Source organism: Strix aluco, chromosome 7 (genome assembly GCF_031877795.1).
Source record: "Strix aluco isolate bStrAlu1 chromosome 7, bStrAlu1.hap1, whole genome shotgun sequence".
NCBI classification, from domain to species: Eukaryota; Metazoa; Chordata; class Aves; order Strigiformes; family Strigidae; genus Strix; species Strix aluco.
The window spans coordinates 17,656,024-17,683,099 of NC_133937.1; the positions used below are offsets into that span (position 1 = coordinate 17,656,024).

The window sequence follows — 27,076 nt, forward strand, 5'->3', positions numbered from 1 at the left end:
CCTCAAGAACATCAGCTTCCATAAAAACAACCGTATTACCAAGCAGCAGGCTCTCATTCAAACTTGTATTAAACATTCATCTGCAAAGCTCAAATACAGATCACATAAGACAGAGTTACCTCTGACCAACCTTTGTGAAGGTACAGGTTATGGATGACTATTTTCCTATTGGCACTGTGACCTGTATAGATAGTATTTCCTTGCAGCAGACCTTTATAAAATCTTTGGGGAGGACAGGGGTGGAGATTTCATGTCATCCACATTATCACAGAATGTAAGTTAAATAACATAACAATAGCACCATCCAGTGGCAGCATCTTCCCTTTAAGAAGTTAATCACACTTACAGTGATTCTGCTGGAGCAACTGTAAAACAGCTAAGTAGGGTATTTGGGTATTTCTATTTCTAAACACAGTTTACCGAGCAGCCAGCCATCTGAGAATATAGGATTCTTGGTGGGAAATGCAGTACTAGCAAAGACTTTGAAAAGAGCAGCTGCACATACAAGTTAATTGTGCAAAACCAATACTGAATTTCAAGTATCAAATATACGATTTTACGACTTGTAATATTTACAAGATCTGTAATGCAAGTTTATTCTATTGCTAAAATCCTGCTAATATTTACTGAAGGTTGAAAATGCTTTTTTCCTGAACTATGTAGCTCCTTATCGCTTTTTATGTAGAGAACAACTCAGTGTCTTCTTGGTATATACTTTAAAAAAAAAAAAAAAAAAGCTACAACCCACACACTCCTCCCCCGACCCTCCAAGAACCAAACAACTGTTCTCTGTGTATTTTAGGCCTGTTCATTCCTCCCTCTTTTTTTTATTCATACTCAGTTACATTTCTCCCTTCTATTCATTTGGTTGATGTCTTATTTCCTCAGAAAATAGAGCGGTTTAAATTTTTGGATACCAGAATAGTGACCTCTACTCATGGTAAGCTCCTGTGGCAGGTGTGAAAGAAATCACGAAAGAAAATAAAGGAGAAAAAAGGCTGCTGTACTGTAATTGCCATCTGCAATAACCAATACAGCAGAAATAAAAAAAGAACTGGTTTTAAAGAATTTTGCAGGGTGTTTTTGTCAGAGTAGAGACAGTATATAAACAGAGTCACACAGTTTAATAGTTCAGTGTCCAACCCTTGACACAGGCACATCCTTCCAACTTGGGAAAGACTCCCATAAATTACATCAACCACTAACACATGTATTTGGACAACTACGATGGCACGATTTTGTCTTCGTTGTGAAGTGGGCTGTTCACACACTGGGAGGTTTTAAGAAAGCTGCTGTTTCAAAATATTCCCATAGCTGCTGCTAGGATTATACCCCAAAACTTTTATCCTTTTTTAAGAATTCAGAAATCTGTGTGGGACTGTGCCAAAAGAAGGCTCATTTGCTGTTGCATACAGACATGTTTCACTGTTGCTGAATGCTAGAAATGTCAGCTGAAGAGATCACCTACTTTAGAAAAGTTATTTAGGTGAGTTCAAAAGCAAATTAGAGTAGCCCATCTCAGGCTTCACCAAATCTGTAAGACAACCTGTCACCAGAATTTAAAAGCATAGTGTTAACTATGTTAGTTGCATGTCTTGTTTAAATACACACTCTCAACTTAAAGCACTCAACACATTTTTGCACTAATATTGAATTTCCCAAAATACTTTCTCCAATACAATAGAAGACTGCGTTTCTATCTTCCTATCTCTGGTAGCCCAATACAACACCTGCACACATCCTGCTGACCTAAAGCTAGGACAAGCAGGATAAGAGAATGTGTGTCTATTCAGTTTTGTTTACATGGATATTAGAAATTAATAACTGAAATTAATTAATACCCTTGTATTCTCACTGTCTGCAGCTCTATTGTTCATCCCCTCATAATCAGAGCCAGCTACATCAGTTACAGAGACAAGGCCAGGCCAGGACACACGTACTGGGGGCAGGGTGCTTAAGATGCTTAACTGGCACAGCGAGTTTATCTCAGTCACCTCCCACACGTTCCTGCACCAGCCTGAATAATGTATATTGGTTTCAGCTGCTCAGCAGAGACACTGGCATCTGCAGCTGCAACTGCACCAGCTGACTCATGTGACCAGAAGGTACCACTGAATCCCCTGCAGCAGCTGCACTCCATCTGTGATCACTGGTTTGGGGACAGAAGCTGCAGTGTGTGTCAGTTGCTGTTTTCACTTCTTGTAAAGCAAAGTCATCTGATCATACAGTCACAGTATTAGGGCAGGAGACCCCCTTCAGAATAAGCAGATGGCTTGGTGGTTAAAGCACACAGCTTCTGAATTTGCAGCAAGTTTCCCATGCAGTTTGGAGCCGGCTACGTTCCCGGTTTGCTTTGGCCACAAATCCATAAAATGACAATCTTATCTAACAGAAAGCTGCAAGAACAAATCAATTTAAATGCCTGGGACACCCATATACAATGATTACTGAGCTATATAAATACATAGATCAGAAGATGAGATATTTCCTGGCAAGTCTTCAATGCTATTCATGATCAGTAAGAAAGCAAATCAGTTTTACACTAAAACACAAACTTATCTCCCTGCAAATGTAAAACCATATATCTATACCGGACATATATACTTACACTGCTAAGCAGGGGCTTCTAGATGTCCTGATTAAATCAGTCAGTCAACTTTAAGTGATCTTTTCCATCACACTACTAAAATGGCTTAAATTTCAGTGTTTTCCTCGCACTACAGGCTACTCTGCCTGCTCTAGGTTTTTGCCTGTAGGGGCACGTAGGTGCGCAGAACCTTACCCCAGCTTATACATATGTACATTCTCTTTGCATATAGCCTTGTCCTACCAATCCTGGTCTGTTCTGGCTCCCTAGTTTAGAACCATTGCCTTTTTTTTCCATCCCATTCCTATGTATTCTGTAATCTACCCAAACCACTCTTCACTGTTCTTCCTCCGCTGTTCAGTTGACTTACGGGCATTAGTTCTGTGGCTCTCTGCCATTTCATGCTCTTATAGCATGTGTTGCAAAGGGAAACTTCTGTAATGAAACAGAACTGACAAATTTTGTGCTCTGATTTCTAATAAGAGGAAGGCTCATCCATAAAACCGATGTCAGAAGTACAAAGAACTGTCCTTCATAAATAAATTATATACAACTTTGATCACTCCAGTTAGAAAATGATGACTAACTGCCTTCAACTCATGGTGTCCTGCTTACCAGGAGGCAAAGAAGAAGATCCACTCCCAACACAACACAAACTAGCAGCCATTCCAAAACAGCAATTTTCAATTCTCTGAAGCCACATTAGAAATTTGAGTCACAAAGAAACACTTCTGGGAATTCAACATGCAACTTTTTTAATTGTTGTTTTATGTATCCAGAAGACTTGTGAGAGCCAATTATCTGAATTGTTTAAAGTATCTACTTTCTTTTCCAAAATTCATTCATTCAGGAGGGGGAAGCCAATCATATTTGAATAGGGGTTAAATAGTAGTACAGTTACTTTTGAACTTAAACTAAATCCTAAACATAGGAAGTAATAGATGCTGGAAATTTTAAGCTTTTTTTTTATCAGTCTTGTCTCTTAATTAAACAATTAAACTGAATGTTAATAACAAACTAATTTTTAGTTCTAAGACATACCAACCAGTATCTCCAAAGTGACAGGAAAATTTAAATTTAGAGGTAAATATTTATGACTCCAATACTACTTCTCAGAATACTGCACTTTGTCAGCGTTGAGATTAATGTGTTTTCATCTGATGCCTTAGGAATTCCATACTACATATGGCAAGGCCACAGCTGGAAGCTTGTATCCCATTTTTGGCAACACACTTCATGAAGTACCTAAAACAACTGGAGGGAGGCCAGAGGAAAGCAGCAAAATTGGGAAGTTGAGATGATGCAAGCTGCAGGAAGAGATGTATCCTGAATTCTCCAGTCTACAGATGAAGAAGGCAGACTTGAGAATATAAAAATAAAACCAGTAGAAAGGGACTAATCTGTTCTCTGTGTCAGTGGAGAATAGGACAGCTAATAGAACTGAAATCTATTCAGAACAGATTTAAACCTAGATTGTGTGTGGGGAGATGGAACTTTTCAGTGAAAATGATGCAGCACAGCAATACAGATTATGCAGTAAAATTGCACTGTTTCCACACAACATCTTACTATTTCCAAAGACCTTTAGAGGAGGTTAGACAAATATCTTCCAGGAATGACAAAGATGCATCTCTAGCTAGATTAAAGAAATGAAACTAAATGATCTCTTGAGATCTTTTTCTAAAGTTCTATGAAAAGAAAGGCAATTAATGGACAGCTACTAAATTATTTTCACACAAGCCATTTAATCTGCTCTGATAGATGATTACACCTCCTTTAAAAAAGCAGAATCCACTATACTGAGCACTAATTGGTACTCTTGGGGTTAAGTTTAAGCCAGAAAAGACTGAATGGACAACAGAGACTTATCTATTCTTTCAGTTGCTGATACAGCTTATTATATTTTTTATTTGGTGTGCTTACATCTGTAAATGAGGATACTTTTAAAGTTAAATTATTGAAGAGAGTGATGTTGCATTAGCAGCTTTGGAAGTGTAATATACGATGTGATGATGCCTTTTTTACAATAGTGTAACAAGCAGGACATCAGTCGAATTTCTCTGGCAATTCAGTTCTAAACAGTCTTACTGAAAAAGATTTTAAATGAGAAAATTGAACTCCTAGCATGGCAAAAATACATGTCATGTTATTCAATGAAAAGCACACAAACGTCCACAAACAACAGGACTACACCAAAATACAGCTTACTATCTGATTACTTAGGAAAAACAGTGGCATTATATTCTGTCTCTGTCTCTTATGGAATTATGAAGATACAATAAATTACATACTTTATGCATTTAAACAGAGCACACACACACAGGTGCCATCAAGCAATGAATTCTGTTTTTAAAATTATAAGAGTTCACAAAAGCCTGAAGCTATTAAAAAAAATCAAAGATGCCTGCATTTTAAAATTCAGTTATAGCATATCTGCTGTTACAGTAGGTTTTCCCATTAAAATGCAAAAATATCGAAAGCTTAAATTCTCCATCTACTTTTAGGAATATCCAAAAAAATGAGTATATACTAACTAATGAATATTTTTACTTTACTTTGCATTGGCCAGCTTTTAGATAATCATATCAGCAACATGTGTAAATGATTTTAAAGCACATCACTTCAATCATATCATGCCATTAACAAAACAAACCAAAAAAACAAACTACAAAACTGAGTTTAGAGAAGAGATAATTAAACTATCATTCTGGGGTTTGCAACTTTGCCTATTGTAACATATTCTGTTACCATAGTAATCTGAATACCAAATACATTTGTGGTCTGCATTACAAAAAAACCCCCACACAATTTGCTTGCTGTACTCAGGTGCATCTTATCTCAAGCTCAGACTGTGCATGCACATGATGTACAAAGTATACGTTTCTTATTTTCATTGTTTTTAAATAGTGTCTGTGAAAGTAGTAAGCCTCTTCATCTCAAGCTTAGAAGTATTTAAACAAAAAGACAGCAGTGCACTGCCAAGTACTTTAAAGTGGTTAAAAGCTTTAGACATTTTACATCTTTTAGGGTGGTCTTCAACTAATTGCCATAAAGCAAGCTACTACATAAAGCACCACCTTGTGGCAAAAGCAGTGCTGACTGCATGTCCCTTTTCTGGGCCTTTCAAACACTGTCACAATTTCAACAGCTTTGCTGCATATTTCATTAAAATCTGAAGAAAACCAGAATTAAAGTATCTGTCCAGAGAAGATTTTCTGAAGATTCTCCTCCACACACACTATATTTCTGAAATTAATGAAATTAATGTAATTTCATAAAATAGGTAGATATTAACTTTCTTCTTTATCTAGTGCTGTTTCCAGAGGACTGTGAGCAAAATACAACATGTAAGTAGTACAATAAAAGAATTAAGTTAAACTTTCATTCCATCTCTCAGAATACTTCAAGTTGCAAGAGCTGCATAAATTAATTACTCTGACAGCTCAAAACTGTCCCACAGCAGTATCTTTATTTACATTCTCTAAGACACTAACACAGATGGCATATCTTCCAAGGTAGTAAAATGACCAATTAATCATTTCTACATTTTAGACTATCTCAAGTTTAGTGCTACATTGCGTAACACATAAAAATTAATACCCTAAAGACAGATTTTGTCCAATTCTAAGCTGTGCGCTTCTGTGCAACAAAGACGTAGAAACCTTTCCAGCTACCTTAACTAAGAAATAGCAATCCCAAAAGGCTTTGCATGCTCTGCAGTTTAGGATTGCAACCTACTGTAAGTATGCATGCCATCCTTTATCTGAAAGAAATCAATACAGATTGATTGACAGAAATATGGAGCATTATGGAAAAATTAAGTCTGCGTATTCAAAACTCAGTCTTCAAATACGTTGGTGGTTCCACACAGTCACGTCACTACTGTATTAGCACCGCACTTTGTGCATATCTGGAGCCAATGCAAAATACAGTTAACATAACCTCTCACACCATTTTCAAATTTGTTGTAAAATAAAAAAAAGTGTCAAGAGAAGTGGTGAAGGAAAAATCTCCTTCTGGACAATCATGCCTCACTGACTGCCCAAACTGCATTTATTGAAACATGAACCCCAGGGGGGGACAAGAAGGTGAAATTATTTCATGCTGTTAGTGAAGCCTTTGCTATGAACACTCAGTGAACAGCAAGATGAACCCCTTTACAGGAGTTCAGAATACTTGAACCTTCCAAGTCTGGGCATTCAATACAGTGCTGTGGGCTACCTGCTCAGTCTGTGCTTGAGGGTGATTTCAGGAATAGGCAGCAAAAGCAAAAACGTATTTCCTTGCTTTAAACAAAGTATGTAGAGTACATACTAAGTAACAGTAATTACTATCAGAAAGAGCAATAGAGTAACTCATCTCATTAGCTCACTACATAGAAGAGCTGGGCAAGTCCACGCCAATCCACCTATTTCTGCATAAATTTTCCAACTGTAAGAAATTGTTATGAAAGATCAATTTAACTCAATAATCAGTACTGTGAGAGCTCCTGAAATCTCTCAAATTTGAGCTGGAATTACAGTTTGGAATATTCTGAAACATCTTCCCCTTGGAAAATCTTTTGATATCTCTGCTTGTACCACTTATAATATACTAGTGATAATCAAAGTAGATGACACAGGTACTTGGAAAACATCTCTTGAAGGTAAAAGAAGAAAAATTAATATACAAAATTAAGTTGAATAATAGCAAAACTACAAAAGAACAATAAATCTGACAATAGGAACTTCTATAACTTGATTTAAATTAAGTTTCAGTCTTCTAGTAGCTGTTTTACTTTTGGGTTCTCATGTCACACACAAAATATTCTGGATTCTCCACTGGCTTTCACATCCATCCTTCTCCTTCCTCTCCAGTTCTCCTCCTTCCTACTACCATGGAAGTGTTGTATCACACAACAGTCTCAGACAAGCAGCTCAGGCTACAAAAACAAGTTTCCCAGAGGAACATGAGCCTTGCTCTTATCTGTCAACCATATGCCCTCGACAGAGTGAGTGGTGGGGTTTTTTTGGTGCCAGGGGAGGGCGCTACAGCGGTGGCCCCCCTGTAAGAAGCTTCTCAAAGCTCCCGCAATCCGAGTCAGACCCACCTTTGCACCAAGGCCAGGCCAATTAGCTCTGCCTCTGCAATAACATATTTAAGAAGGGGAACCTGGGAGGAGTTGGGGGAGTTGTGAGGAAGAGTTGCAAGGAGAACATTTGTGTGAACACCGAGGTCAGTGGAAGAACAGAGGAGGAAGGAGGAGAGGTGCACTGGAGAAGACACTCCCCTGTATCCCATGATGAAGACAGTAGGGCCACCCCCGCTGCCACCCATGGAGGTCTACAGTGGAGCAGATGACAATTTGCAGCCTGTGGGGGGCCCCACACCAACCCACGTGACTGCACCCGAAGAAGGCCAAGACCCTGTGGGAAGAAGTCCCTGCTGTGGTAGTTCAGCACCGGGAGGATTGCAACATGTAGGAGTGACCCACACGCGTGGGTGTGACTCATGTCGGAGCTGCTTTGTGGAGGACTGTCTCCTGTGAGAGGGGGACCATGCTGCAACAGGGGAGGAATGCCAGAGATACTGGAAGCAAAGCTGAGCCCGGGTAGAAGGGAGGGATGGAGGAAGGTGTTTTCAGGACGTGGTAATGTTTATCACAGTCCTACTCTGTCTGTTACCTGTTGTTGTTGTTGTTAATGTCTGTATTAAATTTATGTTCTTTTTTTCTTCCCCTAACAAGTCTTTCTTTTGCCTGTGCCATAATGGTAAAGCTCATCCTTCCCTATCCTCATCTCTATTCCAGAGCCTTTTGCTTTATTTTCTCCTTCCCAGCACTGGGGAAAAGGCGGGAGTGAGCGGCTGTGCTGTGCTCAGTTGCCCTCTGAACTTAAACCACGACATCATAGCTATTATTATCATAAGTTTTCTTCTATTTTTTAACAAGTAATCAGTGTCATATAAGAATGAATCAGTACTAATTTCCAAGAGCTGCTTAATAATAAAGAATATTCTAACAGAGTCTATAAAGCTACATAGCAAAGTTTTGCTTATATACACAAAATAACAGAGCCAGAAGGCCTAATCACAATACTGTATTGATACATAAGCACAATTTTAAAATATTGATCCAATATATTTACCACCCTGTGTAAGTAATCTGCAAATTACTTATTTCATATCATCAATACCAGGATGCAAAATTAAATTATGCAATATAATTAACACTTGTAATGTTTCATTTTAAATTCAAGCAGATGTGAAGATTGCCTCCATCAAAGAAGGAAAAAGCATTTCTACTATAATTTAGATTCTTAATTTTTTGAAATTTTATGCAGGATTGTCTGTTACCAAGAATTTCATGAGATGATTTGTGTAACACTGATTTGCATTGGTGCTGTATTCAAAAGATTTGGGTGGGGCCGTGGGCAGGCAGAGAACTGAAAGGAAAAATAGAGGGAGGAATCTGTAGTAGAAATTTTGTAGCTAACCATAAATCATTCTTGTCATACACGTGAGTCAAGACTTTATATATACCATAGAAGTGATAAAACAATTCTAGAAAATCAAACTGCAATTTAAAGTAATTTCTACAGAGGGAGCCAACAACCCAAGGAACAGGATTAACAAAATGCATTCCAGATCAGCACAGAGTTCTTCCCAACCATCAATCTGTTTCATTACATTTGCATGTTTATTGAATATCCACAGCACATCATCCAGATTTTTACTCCACATAATTCCCAAGCATTTAATGAGAGTTTACTTAAAGAAATGCTTGATAAGAACAAGAACCGTGTCACAGAACAGTGTCAATATACAACAGAATTTATATTTGCTTTGGGAAAAGGTGGCAATTTAAGAAATTGATCATTATAAATTACTTCTTATTCATTAAAAAGTAGTTTAGAAGTTTCAATTTATAGCAATTCTAAAAATATTTGGTCTGGTAAAAATAGTATCAATTCCACAGTAGGCACTTTAACTGAAGTTTTCATACAAACCTCTACAACAGGAACAGACCAGTATGATAGCTTGATCTAAAAAAATTAGGAAGAAATCTAAAGTAAAGTTGTGTCAAGATAAGAGTTGGTAAGCTTTTTCATAAAGCTGGGCACCTTGTTATTGCCATAGCAGTTTTCCACATTACTTCATTGCCAAATCACATTTCATATTACATACTAATCCACTCAAATGTAATTACAAGTGAGGTATATTATACAAAGTAACTCAACAGCTTTGACAGACATCTGTGACAGGTTCATGCATCACCCCAATCATACAAATCCTCTATGTTGTCAGCATATGTTGAGTAGGCTGATAAAAGATTTATAGCTTAGTATTTCTGATATTTTAGTATCTATTTCCCCCAAAACAATTTTCTACCCTCATTTTCAGGTTTTGGAGGGAACAGGATGAATAAAAAACAAAGGTATTTTAGAGATACTATACACCAACAGGACACCTAATCCTAAAAGCAACATATACGGAAAGATTTTTGAAAGTGTTCCTGAAGATAAGCTACACCCTCTAGTGGCACAAAATACTGTAGTTTGGTTGCTTCCAACAGCATTAGACAGACAGTTGTACCCCTCTCTGTCCCCAGCATTCGTATGTCTCTCACTGCATGCTGAACCGTCAATGAGGCATGGTTGCGCAGTAAATGGGTTTGAGGTTGAGTGCCTTAGCTTTTGCACTTAAATACTGTGATAGATAATGATCTATACATGGTAAACCCCCCCCCAAATACAAGGAAACCCCACTACAACATTCCCATGAAGAGGTTCAAATCCCTTTCATATCCTCTAGCTTTCTAACATACCCAGACTACTTCTAAACCCCTACTGTAAATATCTCTACACTTTCCAAAGCGTCATACAGTCCCCCTTAACCCCTAAACTGCACTACTATGCCTCCACCCTTTGAATACTCACCTATATACATCTTGGCTAAAGCAAAAACAGAACACACACAAAAAACCCCAGATGTTACAGATAAGTCAAAACTGCATCAGTCACCCAAATAGCTGTTCTCAAGCTGAAGAGTCCCTCTCTCCCTTGTTCAGGTTCGCTATGAAAAATTATTCATATAGCAAGTATGCAGCTAACAATGAAATACCTAAATAAATTTCTCTCAGCAAACTTGCAGCAGAGGAACATGTCTGCCCTTCCTTCTAACTGCAACACATCAAACAGCTGACTGAAGAGAAAGGAAGCTTATATTTATCTTCTTCCTCTTTCTCACTTCACTGCCTGTATCTCTTGTAAAAAGATAGATTATGAAAGCAGAGGTGGCTGTGGGGCACAAAATAGCTGCCCCATTTCCTACTTTCTCCTTCAACCAACTTCCAAAACAGTTAAGTATTCCACCACAGCCAGAACTGCTTAAAGAAAACAGTTCATAAAATTGTACAACCAGCAGTCAAAACTGTATTAAAACAAGTGTCCTGAAGCATTGCTTACAGACTCAGTGGTACCACTAAACTCCAAACAATGCTTTTAAGACTCACAATGAATACATTTTAGTTGCCTATTCATACAAGCTGGTCAAGCTACCAAGATTTTGCTACAGGCCACATTTTAGTAAAAGAGAATATTACTAAAAAACCCCCAACACCTCTGCCAACACTACTCTACCCAGTGAAAATGGACCCTGTATTGGGCATTGGATAAACAAATGAAGTGTTTCTACTTTAATATCAAGACCATTTGATATCACACTCCATCGTTTGCTGCAGCTAGCTTAAATTTATTCTCCTCAAAAGCTTCTGATGTGGAACCATAGTAAAAAAAAACTCAGCCAGGCAACAGAACATGCACATGCACACACATGTCTATACTTGTTTAATATGACCTTCAGTTGAAGTCATTCAGTCCAATTCTGGGAATTAAAAATAGGAGCAAGTCTTGTGAAAGGACTATACAAAGGGTCAAGAGAAATATTTTCTTTTTTTTTAAGTTTATACTTATTTATTGTTCTGAGAAGGGGAAAGACATATGCAACATTAAAGCCTCACCAACTTTATTATGTTCAAGTTTCCACAGCAGTCTTGCAGGATGGAATTCTTTTGTACCCCTCCTCAAAGTTACAGAGGATTAGTTGGGTTGGGAGAGGTGGGAAACATCTCCAGGACCTCTCTTCAGCCACAAATGCCTGCTTACCTTGTAGAACAGCTGTGCAAACTGAAGATACTACTGTTCCTTCATCTTCGCTATTCTCACTGCACAGTAACAAACTTGCCAGTGAGAACAAATATGATTACTCATCTGATTCACAACAATACTGGCACACTTGGCTTAATCATCAATTAAGATGATTTGAACTGATCTGCTAATTTTACATGGAGGCAGACTAAGGAGTCTCCACACATTCCACTCCCTGGCTGAGCTGCAAGACAGTAACCTCCCCAGCTTGTGTGCATTCAGGAGCTGATTGCAGTATGGCAGGGTAGATACTTCCAGTTGAATTCTGAAAAGACTGTATATACGCACCAACTTACAACTTTGGTGCTAAAAAATTCCTTTAAAATAAAAAAGTACACACTAATGAAAAGACACAATTTTAAAAGGCTGCTAAAGTCAAAGTGAATTGGAAGCAGAAGAGAAAAAAAAAAAAAAGGTGAACTTTCATACCTTAGCTCTTAAAATAGAAGTACGATGCCATGCCTGTAAACTAACTCCAGTCTGTCTTAGTGGCTGTATCTCTAGATAACTAAGATTCAAGGACAAAAGGATCACGCCAAGTCACTGTGTAGCTGGCCCAATTACCTTTGGAGATAAGGCATTTATTACTGAACAAAATTTACGTTTTATGAAGAACAGCTACTGAGAAGTGATCTCTAAGAAACTGAAGGACATCTGACAGTCAGAGAAATCATTGTGATACTATTCAAGAATGCCAAAAGAAGTCTTCTTTACTAGGTAAGTCAATATAAAAGCTGTTGACATTTCAAAGACTGTAAGATACAGTATTTTAAGCAGGGGGAATTTTGGCACTGAAGAGGAATACGTAGAGTCTAACTTTTTTTGTATTTGACTTAAAAACATTAGGACAGGTTCAGGAGAACACCTTAGTTATAAGGGCACTGAACCTAAGAACCAGTTTACAACCAAATCAGCAACAATCACCCTAGTGCTAAATTGTCTTGCACCATTCCCTAGAACTGGCTTTTCTGTTAAATATGAAAGCCTATCTAAATATCAGAAAAGGATAGTTAAGTATCTAATAACTCATCTGTAAATTAAATCAGAGAATTTAGCCTGAAGGACTGAAAGTGTGCTGACGTTCCACGATGTTTAATCTGTTCTGTACCATACAGTTAACATGGTCTGAGAAGAAGAGCACACAGCATATTAGAAAAGTTCCAGAAGACCTCTCTTGAAACAACGTGACACTGACCTACAAGAGTTTTCCCCTGGTCAAGTATCCAGCGACATTCAAGATGGCAAGGTCAACGGCAAAAGCATGTTCAAACTCTTCCATTCTAACCAACAGCATATAAATAATCTCAGGAGCTACTGTAGTGATAATAATTAAAAACCAGCTGATTCACATAGAACTGCATCTGATTGATGTAAAACTTTAGTTTTACTGAATTTTCTTTAATTAAAGGGGCTCAATTTAAGAAGTGACTATGCTGTAAACTAAGTAACTAATATGCAACTAAGTAATATGCAACACACTTAAAATGAAAAGCTCAAACAGGATTTTCATGTTTAAACTACTTCAAATGAAATCTCATGTCAAAAGGCTCAGTTTAATCAGTATCTATTGTGCAAATAAAGCTTGTGTACACAGTACAACTTGTACTGTCCAAAATACAGACCTGTATGTCATTTAACTGGTGTTTAACTCCTCAACATGCTAGCACTTTTAATACTTCCAGCTTCTATCTTTTAAAAATGCTCTAACACATTTAATGGGTTAATCACAATTATGCTGTCCACAAGTGCTCTGTCATTAGAGAGTGCTCTACATAAACCCAATCTTATCTACTGATCAAATGCAACTGCTGTTGTCTGCCTTTTGCCTGGAGCTCAAGCAGTTTTAAAGTCACAGGTACATTACCATGATGTACAAATGTAAGTTAAATGTCTTTTTTCATCCTCTGAAAGAACATGGAAATTTTGTTTGGCTAGTAATTCAATCACTAAGGCTTTTAGCAAATAAATCTTTTTCCAAAACAATTAAATCTTCGTTACCAGAATACATTTTTACCGTTTGAAATGTATGACCTCACTGAGAAACATCCAAACTTTCAACATGGGAAAACCTGACACCTATAGATATTAATGCATCTTAAACAGTTACCTCATCCTACACATGTATAACTGCTTAAGTCTTTTGGGGGTACTATGAAATAATGCAAAATAATGCTAGTGTAATAATGGGAACAGACAATTATGTGCAGGAGCTGAAAGTCTAAAATAGAAAAGAAATGGTGTTTTTCTTATATCTAAGCATGCAGATGCACACAAAAGGGGCCAAATCCCCCACTGTCTCTATCCTGAAAGGAAGAAGTGTGAAAGTAATCCTAAAAATCTGTATCTTATTTGGAAATATGACTTTTATATGAATATTCCACTAGTCATCATGGAGAAGACACTGAATAAAATTATATAAGGGCTGACAAGTGAAGCATTTTCTACAGTCTTTCATACCAACTATCTTCAAAAAAAAGCAGTCACGTAATACAGACTTGAGGGATGGCAAAGAGGACATTCACATAGAACATTTCTCAGGCAGCTCAAAGAACAGTGAATGAATGAGGCAAGAAGAAAACAGGAGTTCATGCACTGAGTATAGCTCTTCAGTCAGTGGCATTAATGTGTAAATTAAAAACAGCAATAATAAGAGAGACAATTACTTCACATAATTAAGAGCTTTAAGAACAAGAGAATTTTTAAACTAAATCGTGAAATAATAAGTATTATAGTACTGTAACCTTTATGCTTACACATACAAGAGAGCAGGAATGTTCCAGTTGTGCATCTTTTATTTACTGAGTACTTTTTTCCCATTTAATATAGTAACTGTTGATTGAACTAATCAGTCATCACAGAAAGCATATCAAGCTCTGATAAGTTCCCTCCACTTTCAAAACATGTATACAGTTCAAAAGTCAGTAACTTGAAGAACTTCAGTATCTGTTTTAAAAGCTACTATTTGAAAAAAACAAAACCAACCAAACAAAACCAACCCCAACACAACAAAAAAACAACAAAATCAAACACACTAAAAATGAAGGTTTCAAAACCAGGCATACAAACTCAGAATCCCCCTCCTCCATATCTAGATAATGCACAACAATACCTACCAGTCTTTTTACTTTGCATTTTCTAAATACATATACACATGCTTATGCACAGTACCTAGCATTTGCTTTCAACTCGACTGTAGAGCTTTTGGATTTTAGTACGTGGTGTGCCAAAATAAAAAATAAAGATTACTTTGCCTGAACATAGAAGACTATCTAAAAATTGGAATAAATCTGAACTTCAAGCTTCTTTGGTTTGGGCGCATCTTTAATAAAGGAGCAAAATAACTGAATATGCTGTTATTGAAATGTTTGATTAAGCTTCCTGTGGCTACTTCTCCTGCAAGACAAAAGAATGATCCATTCAACAATGGATCTTATTTCTTCCCTGGGAACAAGAGTTTTTAGGGTACAAAATCAGATTAGCCAAAACTAGCAAAATTTCAATATAACTGACAAGGCACTGGTGACTCTTAGCTACACTCCACAACACAGCCCGACTGCGCTGATGAGAATTTGCAAAGATGGGAATGGCCATGATACCATGCAAGTAGGAAAATTAAAATAATGTGTCAACATTGAACCTCAAAAAAATCCTTTCATTTCTGCCAGATATAAACAAACATTTCACTTATACACAGTCATACTGCAAGCAGGCAGTAGCTGTTACTATAACCACTGTTATACATAAAACATCAACTAGGATGAACATTGAGACATTTAAATTGCATGTGTACCAACTGCAGTTAAGAAAAGAATTTTTAAAACAAATCAATGAAAAAAAATTTAAAATTTTTTTGGAAACAATTAGTTTTCAGACATTTTGTGTAATTTACAGCAGATAATATTGAAGAGCAGAAGCTATTTATAAAAACACAAAATTTTTGCTTCAGGTCTTTAATAATAAGATATGTATGTACATAGAAAAGTAAATACATATAACATGCATGTATATCACCATAAGAGAGCTTACAGTTCTTTGTGCTTCTCCTCTGCCAAAATTTGGTCATTTGGCTTCAGCCCGTACCTTGAAAAAAAAAAAAAAAAACAAAACAAAACACAAAACAATGTAGTTACTCCTTTGAGAATATAGCCATAAAATGTAGTTTTTTAGTTTCAAACTGGCAAATAATTAAACTATGTAGTATTTGTTGATTCCAGTACCTCAGGTATTGCAAAGACAGCAGCAAAGTTTTCTAAAAAATTTATTACATGTTTATTAAAGTAAACTTAACATCACACAAAACCTTTGTTTTATATCCTGGCTTCAAATTATATCAGATTCTTTGCCTTGCTATATATCCAAAATCATTGCACTTCATACCATAAACTGTACAGCGATCTTCTCATTTGGATCTGACAAAACATGACAGTGAGGAATACAGACAACGCGAACACTAAAACCGGCTGTAGTGTTTCTCCCTGTACCATATAAAACTATTAATACCAAAAACATTCTATAGAAAAAATACACTTTAACAACAGGCTATTTAAGAAAATTTCTGCAGTCCATACAGGCAACCTCTGATGAAAGTGAGAGCTTGAGAGAAATAAATTTTCTTTGTTAACTTACCCTAATAGGCATTTTGACAGAATAAGTTGCCTACGCTGTCTGAACCAGAGGGAAAAAGAAACCCCATCTCCCCCAGCACAGGCTACTACTGGTCATGCTGCAGGCTGCATTGTCACTCACTTTGGAAAACCTTTAAGAAGTGACCTCACTTTTGTTCTGCCTCAGAACAAAATCTTTTGCCATCTCAAAATATTCCACAAATCTAACTGATATGGTTTTCTATGCGGTTTGTTTTTTGAGGTTTCTTTTTCTCATTTGGTTGATTGGTTTGTAAGAAGTCAAGAGTCCATTTGATAATTCTGCAAACAGCTAACTGCTCACACTGCAGAAGGCAGAAGGTTCCCACTGTCCCTTTGCCCTCTGTTCTTGTTCCTTGCTCCAGTCAACTGCAGAACCATAAATTACTCCTCCTGAGGAAAGATTCTGGTCACCAATCAACTACAGTCAAGCTATCTTGCAAATTGATTTTTGTTTCAAATAAACAGATAAAATATGTTCGCTATTCCTTATAGTATTTCCTGATGATACTCTCTGAAACTTGTTTTTTCAGCATTCATTTAAAATGCAAGCACCAATCCTGGACACATTCTCAAGCTCCCTAGTGCTGCATTCAAACATACAAGACACCGACTGACTGACCCGTTTTTCTTGTTTACATATGCAGGGACTGCCTTAGGTTATTTGCCATAGTATCACGCTGACTTGCATCCTTTTATCCACTTTGCTGTTAAATCCTTCATGTAGTCACTTCTCATCAGGATACAGTGGGGTCCATCCACATCCTCCTTCTAAATGCAGGGTTTGCATTTGAGTTTTACAGCAAGCAGACTATACTATAACACTGTTCAATAACAGATTCAGGTCACTTGGTTTAATTGCCGAGTCTTCTTTATAGTTTGCCATCCTATCAGTCTTTAAGCTACAGATTTTAACTGTTGTGATCTTACATTTACTTCCAAATCAATGTTTTCTGTAGTGAACACTATCAGGCTCTTTTTCTTTAATGAAAAAGTGTCTAGTCCAACACCAGTCTCTTCATAATGCTGCTACACCTCCCTTATATGTCCATTTGTCATGTCTTAATTAGCATTTTATTGATAGCAAATACTTGTATATCAGAGAAAAAGCAAAGAGCTACTGGGAAATTCTAAAAGGAACATCTTTCACAGGACAAAGGACACTAAATCTTCTTATGTAACTTGCAATCTTACTTTAAATTAAATCAGGTTGGTTGTTAAAAGGATCTGCCTGTCACATACAGATATACCCTTGACTAATATGCAATCCATTTTGTAAATGGAGACCATTTTGCCCATTAAAAAACATACCTGCATAACCTCACAACTGTTCTTTACTAAAAATAACACTGCATGCTTTTCCTCTGACCAGAAATCATACTACTTCAGCTAGAACTGAATACAATTTTATCTGCTGAGGATATAGAAATAGTCTCTATACCTGAGCTTTTTAAAGCTTCTAGATTCCTTGTTCCTTCACTTTTTTTTTTTTTTTTTTAAATCCACAATTTAACAGCCAGAGTTATTTAGAGGAAAAAAAAACAAATATAACCCTTCACTACTTAGACTAATAAGTCAGATACAACAGAAACCATGTAACATAATGGGAATGCTGTTTAACAGATGTGTGATTTTTGCCTCGGGTACGTTACTGACATACCAGAGAGGGGTGAGGGAGAGACACAGTTGCTACCCCTGAGGTTTGCAGAATGGTTCCTTTGGTGAACCTTAGTTTACCTAATCTTTTTCACCACCACCCCCTTCTTTCACCACAAAAATGGCATTTTTCAAATATTCTTCCTTAAGCCCTAAAGATATTTCTTTGACAAGTTGCTATCAAAGGAAGTTTCCCACAAAGGGACATGCTTGTAGAGTTCAAACATTTGTTAGTACTATATGCATTAAGACAGGATGCATATTATATTTCATACACAGCTGCTGAAGTATTTAAAAAAGTTAAATGTGCAACTAGCACAGTGAACAGCTTACATAATATCTCCCAACATGTGTTTTGTAGGCAAGATTGATAAGCACCAGTTGGCTCTTCCTAACTGACGAAGGTTAGATTTGGGAGAATTTCTCTAAAAAACATTTTATGAGCCGAGGATACTAAATGCAAAATTGAAGCTAAAGATACACAGTCGAAAAATTTAGAATAAGGACATTTAAAACCCTCTAAGCAACCAGAAAAACATACTGTACATCTGTTATACATTTACATACCTAGTAAGTACAAGAGAAGCAAAGAGTCTATGAAAGTAGGCAAAGGAATTGAAGGGACTATAACTTCACTTTTTTTCCTATTTTCTGCCCTGTGAATTTCAAAGTTCAAGACATTCTAGAACATTAAATAATGATTATTCTTTTCAACTACCCCATACCAAACTGTGATATAGTTTCAAAATGTTAACAGTCTCTTCATCACTGCTCAAGATCTTATTTCAAAAAAGGGACCTAAGAATAAAAACATGCAAGGGTCTACAGCAAGACTGTAGGTAGGTGTCAAAACAAACTGTAGTACCTGCCGAAAATTATACATTTAAACACTTTGATATTTAATCTACTGGAAGAGTAGCCAATGTTCCAGCCACGCCGTTCAAAATGGCAGCTGCACGTAATCATAAAGATGGACAGAATAAGCACCCCAACCGCAGCAATTATCACACTGCACAGCTGCATATTTCCACCAAACGGTGGTGCAGCTGCCTGCCCAGATAGGCACACCCCAGTCTCTGAGCATCACAGCTGATGGCTTCTGACAGTTCAGTAGGTTGATTGTACCTTGGGTAAAACTTCCACTTTTGGAAGACAGCGGCTTTCTCCCCAAACCCAGTTTCTTATGGAATTTTTTATCCACATCTTGGTCTAACCTCTAGATGTCATCATATCATAGTCACTCCAACGTACCCTGTTCTGATCAAAGCTCAAGTGACCTAGCTGCAGATAGGAGCGAAGCGGGATCATTATCCTATCACACATCCTCTAATAGCAGTTTAAATGAGAAGTTTCATGCTGCTTTACAATACTCTTTTCAGTGTCGAGATTTTTTTTTTTTTAAACAGTATTCTTTCCAATCTGGTTACAAAAAGGCATGTTTAAGCATTTAACTTACCAGGACAAACGAGGAAACTAATTCCCCTACATTTCATCAAGAAACAAAGACCCAACTCCAATTCACACTCTGGAAAAGCACCTCTCTATCCTTTGACTACAGTGGAGCATAGTGATACAGGATGTCTAAATTAGCCTGCTGAGCAAGACAATTTGAATGCCTCCCATCAGTCCCCCCGATTCCATAACTTCAGAACATTAACAAATTGGCGATATATTTCAATGAGAAAAATCTTGAAATAATTGAGTTTTAATTATCAACGATGTTTTCAACTTCCCAAGACAGCTATCCTGAACTTCTCAATCTTCTTCCTCATTTGTTTACTGTAACCAATAACTCTACCAGAACTCAGATCTGAAATTCCTAATTGTTGTTTCCAGAATCAAATTTTATGTACTTGCAGATATATACAAAGCCCCCTAAAACATTCATTATAAATTCACAATTACATTAATCTTAAATATTTTCCCTTTTCCACAAGCCTGAAAATAAAGTAGCACAGAGCCAGACTAAAAGATTATTGTAGGCATTCAGAGGACAGATAGTATACAGAGCCATAATGGCGTTCAGGAAATTTCGCTAAATACGGTCTATTAAAAAAAAATGCCAGGGCCACTTGGGAAGACTTTTACTGTGTTTAACAGCTAGAGGTACAATTCTGACCTCACATTCTATTTGGTTATAGTGCTAGAAAAAAAAAAAGAAGGCAGTATATTCTTCTCCCCTTGCATATATATGACTTCCCTAGCATTCACCTACAAGTTCATTATCTCAATTTCAGTTTTTGCAGAAATGTAACATTTTTACTAAATGTCTGCTTTTCATTTTTTAAGCATACTAAAACCTGTAAGTTGCTCTGACTTCTGCAATACATTTTAAAGATCCTTCTGAAATGGTAATCCTACAACACTTCTTTATTTCCCAGCTCCTAATATGAGAGTGTATGAAAATTAATGTGCTTGGACTGTCATCAGCATTTTTACAATAATGCTTTTAATGTAACAAACAGCCATAAGGCATGGTTCCCTTCAGGCAATATCCAATTTTACAAAGCCTTAACCAAATTAAAAAGAAAACACGGCCTACGCTAAATATGTACTGGTGAAAAATTCCAAATGAATATCAAGTTCAGATCTGCTCTACGAACAAGAGTTTCCTGAAAAACTGGTAAAACTCACCTGTCCAAAATAAAAACTGGTGATGAGCAGTTCTAAAAAACGGCAATAGGTCTTCATAGCTTCAAAATTAATTTACCTTGAAAAATTACTGAGTTGAATCCACAAACCTAAGCAAAAACTTACATAGAAAAAATAGCTAAAAATTGCAGATATCAAACTAAAAATCAGCACATAGACACTGCAGCTTGGGCCAGAAGAACCAAGACAAAATGTCCCTCACGCAGACTACCCAGAAACAAAGAGGTACAAAAAACTGTATACATATCAGAGTAATATTTTCACCAATATTTTCAAGAATACTTGTGAAGGAACAAGACACTACAGATAGGGGTTTTTTTTGCATTAACTATTTCAGTAATACAAAGTTATGACAGTAAAGCACCCTAGGAAGCTCTAAACATGTATCTATGCAGACATTCCTCTGCCTTGTTTGATATAGAAATAAATATGAACTTTTTGCCACAGTACATAGCTCTAACCTTACTCCCCTTTAAGTGCACTTGGGCTGTGCTATTCCATAAGCTTATGGAATGCTTTGCTGCAGTTACTGTTCTCAGATTGATTAAAAATGGAATTTATGAAAGGGTAGATTTCTAAGATGTTCTTTGAACGTTGCAGAAAAGTCATCAAAAAAAGGAACAGAGTGCACTTTCTCTGTTGGTTTTACTAACCAGACAAGACACGTAGAATTTATGCTACGCTAGGCTATGCTTCATCAATAAAAGACAAGACCTTTTAAGACAGAGCTCTGCAGAAGCATTCTTCATAAATTTTCAACAAAGCCATTAAGAAACTTTAAGGACTTCAGTATAGTCTTCTTGTATTTCAGATTAATCTAAAGAAGTTTCCATAAAAATGATTCAGCAATTATGTCGCTTCAACTTTCAAGTGATGTTAAGGCTACTTTAACTGTTCTAAAAAAAGAAATGCAGTCCTTTTTCTGTTGAATTTTCTTAATTATTAATTTTGTAAAAACTAGGACAACCAGCCTGTGGGACACTGGTGTCCACATGTCCTTTTTCAGACTTTATTGACTGCTTTCTACCAAATGCAGTTAACGCATCCCACGAGACTTTTCAGGTCAGAAACACAGCCATGTGTGAACCTGCTATAACAGTGCATCCTCACGAGCATTTACAGACCAATGCACACAGCAAGCCCAACAGAAGCTCCTAAAACATTTCTAACACATCAGATTTATGGGGGATGGGTACAGAAGGTCAGCCTGTTTCTCAACTTCTTCCATCTGCAATTTATCAGACAGAATGAGTAATGCTGCCATAACTGCTAACTGCATCTCTTCTGACTTGATCTAGACAGAGATCAAAAGGCAAAAAGTGAACTGCTTTTCCTACAGTAGTAAAATACTACTTAAAGCAAGGTAGTATTTCTGCATTTTTGACAAGGCTTATAAATTTCAGTTAATTCTAATGTACCCTTACTCTTCTGATTAGCCTAGTAATCTTTTTCATGTACATAAATATGAAGTTTAAGTACCATGACTTCTATTTGTTTGGATCATTACTTTAAGCTTGCTAAGCCAGATTCTAGGGGCTGTGCATTTTCTAAATCAAGATGAAAACAAAAAACCACAACCGAGACCACACCTCATGTATAAATTCAGCAGCCAAATTCATCATGGACCAGATACAACCAGCTAATCCAAAATTAAAAGTTTTTTGTAACTGGCACATACATACACCCTAGTCCAAATATTTGTTTTAAGACATCTTTTTCCCCCATTAAAAAAAAAAAACAAACAGTAAAAGGCTTTGATTCATAACCTGAAAGTCTGTCTCTTGCCTGACTTGCACTGTTTTTATTCTGCCAGTTTAATACATTTGCTTTTTCATTTTTTCCATAAAATCCTCTGTTGCTTTGCTATAGCCTCCCAGCTTCATCATCTGAAAGGCACCACACTCCCCACTCTCTCAAAATTTCTCTCCCCTTTAGCCTCTCTCCTATTCCATAATAGGGCAGTTGGTCCCCCCTACACCTTTTCACATTCTTTCTTGGCCTCAAATTGACAGCAAAACAGGGACCCCTTCTACCTTAATTTCTGGTTTTAATGACAGCTGATCATTATTCATAGTTACCCTAGGATGACCTTCTACAGGTTAGACAATTTTAGAAAAATTCCTTACTGAGTAGATACTGGTTTGTTGCCAAATGAAAAATGCAAGTCCAGAACCTCTTCCTTGAAAAACTGAAAGATTAAAGAGGGATTTTATGACGGCAATACAATCCCGAAGAAAGCCTGCGACCAGAAAAATCTAAGTTTTGCAATAGTCCATGTATACCAACAAAAGAGGCAATAGCTTAAAATACTTTTCAGACATTCTTTTAGGGAAGTATTAGGGCTGTGAGAGAATGCACATTTCAGATTGACTCCAACATGGATCAGTGCTAGACTCAACACTATGCCACACATTTATGAGTGACCTAGAGTTAAGTACAGTAGCTACTGATGAGATCCACAGATGACAGCAGACTGGCAAGGGTATGTAGTGTCAACAGAACATTCTAGCAGACAGTAAGATGAACCCATTCAAACACAGTTACTTCAAAATACAGACAGATGCAGAGCCAAGTAGGTAAATAAAAATAATAAAAATATGGGCAGAGGTAAAGGCATCCCACAAAGCAGTAACTTAGGGGGGTGGTGGGGGGAAATAGGTGTCATAATTTGCTACTAACCCCACCCAAGCTTCCAACTCATGTCTAACATTGAATCATCAGTGAACTACTTCTATATAGAAATAGGAAAGAGCAAAACAAATCAAAATGAGCAAAAAAACCCCGGAGTAAGTGGTCAGCCTCATTAAAAATGGGATGAAGTAATTCAACAGAAAAACATGTAGTTAAGACATTTACCTTTGAAAGAAGAAATGTAGGTGGGAGTAAAGCACACACTAGTGGTAATGGGAAAGAGACATGAAAAAATAGCAACAGAAGGTTAAAATACTTCTATCTGAAGACTGTTGAAAATAAATTACTTCACAGTTATCAATGACAAAGAATCAAGTTCTGCTAGGGAAAGAGCATGTAGCATTGTCCCGGCAGAGAATTACACTGCTTAAAAAACAAAAGCATCTGCTTAAGGAAAAGTTTAAGTGCAACTCAAACCACAGAACATGGCTGTTTCATTTATTTAAAAAATCCAGACTTTAAACACTGCTACTGGAATATAAATATCAGGGCTGAGAGAATGAAGGACCATCTTGGAGAACCCATGGAGTAATTTCTGGTATTATCATTTTTACCCAGCTATTAGTACCCAGTTCCTGTGTGTTAGTGTGACTGGAATCTTATTTGGCTGTATCACATCCTACACAAACCTCTGCTTTGCAGAAAAAAACTTGGAATTTCTGGGTGAAAGAGATCTCAAAAACATTAGCAGAAGTATTTTACCACAATACTTATTATGAAAATGAAAGATGGATTTAAATTTCAACAGACTTAACTCAAAATTTTACATTCCTGAAACCTAAATGAAAAAAAAAATAGTTATGTCATAAATTAGAAGCATTTTGTTTCCCCAATTTCTCACATGGATACAATCACTAATTTAAATATAAACATATTTATATTGTTTTATAGTTTTTCATTTTCTTCTTGATCAATGTTTTCCTAAATAGTTGTTTCTAAATTATTGAGTGTAATAAGATAGACTCCCCGCTGATAATATGGTTGGAAATCAGGACTTTAATCAGCTATTAATATTATAAGACAGATTTAAAGGGCTTTTGAAATTGAAGTCAAAACAATAATAGGTTTAAATGATTAAAAGGGATTAAGAAAGCCAGGAAAGTTCAAAGCCTGTTAATCACCAGGCTGTGGAAAACTATGATCATTTAATAGGGTCAGCCCTATCACTTTGGACTTAAGCATATAGTAGTGGCCTTGTCAAAACAGTTCTCAACTAGTGAGCTAAAAATTTAAGACATCTAAACACTTCCAGTATACAGATAGAGAAAAATGTTTTTTCAGTAATAATTTTTGAAATATCTGACTGCAAGCACCTTTTAAAAAGCTTACGCACTCTGTACATTTTTTTTTAAAATTGGTTCTCTGAATTCTATACTCATTGCACTGGTAGAAATACACTTGGTTGACCTTTAATAACTTCAACAAGGAATAAAACAATTCAATTTGTGCAGAACTATAGGTAGTTCTTCTTACAGACTGAACTCTAATATATTCCTTTAGTATTACTTCTTTGAGCCTTCAATATTTAAAATAATTTCTTTAGTCATATCAGTCATTTTGCATTGTTTCTGTTCTTAAATCATAACCTAACCCTTACACACCCATTTTCTTCAACCAGAAATAAACACTGGTTTGTAGTTGAAGTTGATTATAAACACAAACCAGCTTTCATAATCTTGCATTAAAATTTCATTTGTGTAAAAACTTACTTCTGTTGACATTTTTAGGTAACATATACATAATCCGAACTGGAATAAACTGAAGGATTCCTGTTCTCTTTGTAGCTACCCATGATTACTTGCTACTATCACTTTAAAATTCATTGTTCAGACCAACTTGTACCAGTTCTACAACACATCCTGTCAGTACTGGTGCTGAAAATCCCCAAATACCTTACTGCTGCATAAGGAGCTATGCTCTGAGAAAGAAATTATAACAAAGCATCATTTGGCAAACCCAGAGTAGTGTGGTTGTGGATGTATCCCTGAGATTCTCCTGCCTAGATTTATAGATTTTAATGATTTCTTTTAAATAAAGACTCTCTGTAAGCCATATATGAATAGCATTGCCAGCTACTCAATTGAGTTTCTTTACACTTGCAAACGAATTATTCTTCTCAGGAGAAGGCAGACTTGTAAAGCAATGTGCTTTAGGTGTCAGGATGAAGTGTGACAGGCTCTACTTCTACAATAAAATACAGGTTAATACTTTGGACAAACTAACAAAGGCAGTAGCATTACACTGTTGCAAACATAAACCAGTGTTAGGCTCCATCAACATGCAACACGTTTAATAATTGAATTACAACTTTGTCCCCATACTAGATCTGTCTTTGTCTCTAAAAGAAAAAATGAAAACAGAATTTCTAAAATACAATTATTGTAATATCTCTAGTACAAAGAAAGAAATGCCACATCAATAAAAATCAATTAAGACACGGCAAAAGACAATTATTCTCCAGTTAAGAACTCAAAAGCCACAGTCAGCCCAGAATATTACTTTCAAGCAATAAAATCCTCCAAAAGGAGGATACTGGAAGTGCTGAGGCTGTATGGAATCTTCATTGATGTTAAATACTTTATTGTCTAAAAAAATGCTAAGAATTGTCCTTTTCATCATTCATAGGGACACAGAGAAAAAGACTGATGTATCATATTTAAGGCAAAATGTATTGCTCCATTTAGAAATCATAAGGACACTAACAGTGAGTCTTACACACCAGTTAAAATTTTTTTCTTGTTTATTTAAAAAATATAGTTTAATATGTATTGCATTTTCCTGTTACACAATTTTATGAATGTCTTTCTGTTTGTGACTGGCTAGGCAAAAGTATCAATTCCATACTATTACTGCAACCTAAATGAGTCTTCATGCTACCTCGAAAAGCTAGATCTCTTCCATCATCTGTCTGCACCTGAGTACTTGTTACAGGACAGTCCAGCTTACAGAAACTTAGAGAATTGCCATGGAGTTCGTATGCCTTAATTTGCTTTCTCTAAAAATTATTTTTAACACTGACTAGAGCAAACAGCAAGCTACAGACAAGTGTTGCAGCTACTGTGAAATTCCAGACATGCTGAAAGAACTTATACAAGTCACTAAAGGCATTAGCTTTATTGGAAAAAAAAGTAGTATATAGAAAATGGCAGAGAACGTTTCTTTACTGCACTGAAAATTTTAATTTCACCCTAAAAAAATGAAGGAGCAATACCAAGATGGAGATACAGGGCTCTTGAGAGATAAACTCCTTGCTCTGCTACCACTAGAGGATCAGACATAGCAAGAACAGCAATTACTGCTTCTGGGAAGAACTGTTCCTCCTTTTCGCCTCTAGCCATAGCCACTGTTTTGTATCTTAACCCCTCACCCACAGTGGTAGCTGCAACATCAAGCCCAGACATCCAAGGATCTGGCAGAGGAAAAAGGGACTGAGGTATTTGGACAGTTCCTGCCATTTATGGCCCAGAAGAGCTTCCTGCTTTGGCTGAGTAAGAGTTTTGTCCCAGGGCTGGTTCTAGAAAAGTGTTTTGAGCATTTCTAATTCTGTGAGTCAGCAGAAATTTGAAATTCAATACCTTCCTATTTTGTAAAGTTGCCAGGCTTTTTTAATTAACTTTTTACCCCAATTTACATGTAAAACCTTGAATGTCCTACTTTTGAAA

The 27,076-nt window shown here is 36.6% G+C and overlaps 1 protein-coding gene across 5 annotated transcripts in view; it reads right to left on the reverse strand.

Moving 5' to 3' along the window:
- Window positions 1–27,076, reverse strand: part of ADK (adenosine kinase) — a 290,826-nt gene that overhangs the window by 237,749 nt on the left and 26,001 nt on the right. For all 5 annotated transcript variants that reach the window (XM_074830614.1, XM_074830613.1, XM_074830615.1 and 2 more), the window contains exon 3: window positions 15,799–15,852. In XM_074830614.1, the coding sequence (XP_074686715.1) occupies window positions 15,799–15,852 (54 nt within the window). The remainder of the gene's footprint in view (window positions 1–15,798; window positions 15,853–27,076) is intronic.